Source organism: Seriola lalandi, unplaced genomic scaffold, assembly GCF_002814215.2.
Source record: "Seriola lalandi dorsalis isolate HSWRI2012SDOR001 ecotype SW California unplaced genomic scaffold, Sedor1 jcf7180002054686, whole genome shotgun sequence".
In the NCBI taxonomy this organism is placed as follows: domain Eukaryota; kingdom Metazoa; phylum Chordata; class Actinopteri; order Carangiformes; family Carangidae; genus Seriola; species Seriola lalandi.
This window is the reverse complement of record NW_019525239.1, coordinates 969,654-971,262: the sequence shown is the minus strand read 5'-3', so window position 1 is coordinate 971,262 and position 1,609 is coordinate 969,654. Positions and strand designations below refer to the sequence as shown.

Genomic DNA, 1,609 nt, shown 5'->3' with positions numbered 1-1,609 from the left:
CAGACTGGCTCCATATCTCCATGAAGTATTTAGAGCTGCCATAGATGTTGCTGATGGGCTCAGTCTGCTGAGTCCACAGAATGAGACGCAGTGTCAGTCTGCACTGACAGGACACATGCTGATCGCCAAGGAGTTTATGAAGTATAATACATTATAATACAATATAAAGTATAAATCCGCTGTTACCTGAGCGAAGCCCAGCAGTTTCTTGTTGGAGATCTCCAGGTGTTTCCTGCTCAGCTCAGACTTCCTCAGCTGACAGTCGAAGGTCGTCAGCCTCCTGTTCAGCTCCAGCACGTCCTCCTGACAAACACACACACACATGCCCACTCAATAATATGTGTGTGTGTGTGTGTGTGTGTGTGTGTGCACTTGTAGCATGTTTCAGCTCCAATGGTTTATTTTGCTTAAGAAGAAGACATGTTCTCATTAGAGAACACATGGTTTTCACTGTAACTGTGAGACGTGAACCAACTAAAGGTCTGTAAATACAATATCCAGTGTATCTGTACAGTGGAACAGTTGCTCTGTAACAACAGAGTGAAGCAGAGATGTTTAGTGGAAGGAGACTGTGTCTCTGCTCATATCAACACCCATGCATTTTCAAATACTGATACAATATCAATACATTATCTATACTGATACCAATACTGATGAAACTCTGAAGTCAAAACTAATTCTATGTGTTGAGGTGTGGTGGAAAGGAGACTCAGGTTCATTAACAGGTGAATCAATAAATATGTGTATGTTTTTCATTTGCATCTTTATTAGTCAAGTTTCCAAATGTTGTGGAAAGTTTTGAAAATTGACATACATCCTCATCAGCTACTGTTGTGTGAATATTAGATGAACAATATATCATTAAACCACGGAAGAAGAAGAGGTGGTGATTAACAGATCTCCGGTCAAAGCACTAACGATGGAAAACATGTTTGTTTCATATATTAATGTGAGGAAGGTGCAGTCTCTTCATCATCGCTCCATGTTGATGTTTGGAACTTAAACCTCTCTTGCATCATTTATTCACATTTTGGTTTTATTGTTGCACTAACCTTTACAATCTGAGGTGAGCATAAAAATGTTTTTTTTTACAATATTTCAACTTGATTTTTTTGAATTTCCACAGAATCTGCTCTGTCTGGAGAAAGAGAACAAATGAAGGAAGGAGGAAAGGAATAAAAGAGAAGAGGGAAGAAGGAGGAAGGTAGTGGTTGATCAGATGACATATTTAAACTCATCTGACCATGTGACCATGTGTTGCAGTAGCTGTCATTTTTTTGGTGAAGAGCTTTCAGACCTCTGTCCTCATTTCCATTATTCTCTTATCTTCTTCATCTCTGGGCACTGCTTTGTCTCACAGCTGATTCCTGTGAGGCAGCAGAGGATTTAGCACCTGAGATGAAACGCCACAGGTAGAGAGGCAGTAAGCTCAGAGCCAGAGGAAACAAATATAAAGCCTTTCTCTTCATGAAAGCGGCTGGTGAGAACAGAGGAGAAGCTCAGAGGCTCAGGCTGTTTGAAATGCGGCTTGATGCGTTTTACGGAGATGAGGCTACGAACGCAGGCAGCCAGCTGCAGGCCTCCGGCTCGTGACGGAGGAGGGTGGAGG

The 1,609-nt window shown here is 41.7% G+C and overlaps 1 protein-coding gene across 1 annotated transcript in view; it reads right to left on the bottom strand.

The window, feature by feature from the left end:
- The window catches only part of LOC111667222 (syntaxin-binding protein 4), an 80,274-nt gene that overhangs the window by 3,561 nt on the left and 75,104 nt on the right, over positions 1 to 1,609 (bottom strand). Inside the window, exon 18 of the mRNA XM_023422862.2 lies at positions 187 to 303. Coding sequence (XP_023278630.1) covers positions 187 to 303 — 117 coding nt within the window. The remainder of the gene's footprint in view (positions 1 to 186; positions 304 to 1,609) is intronic.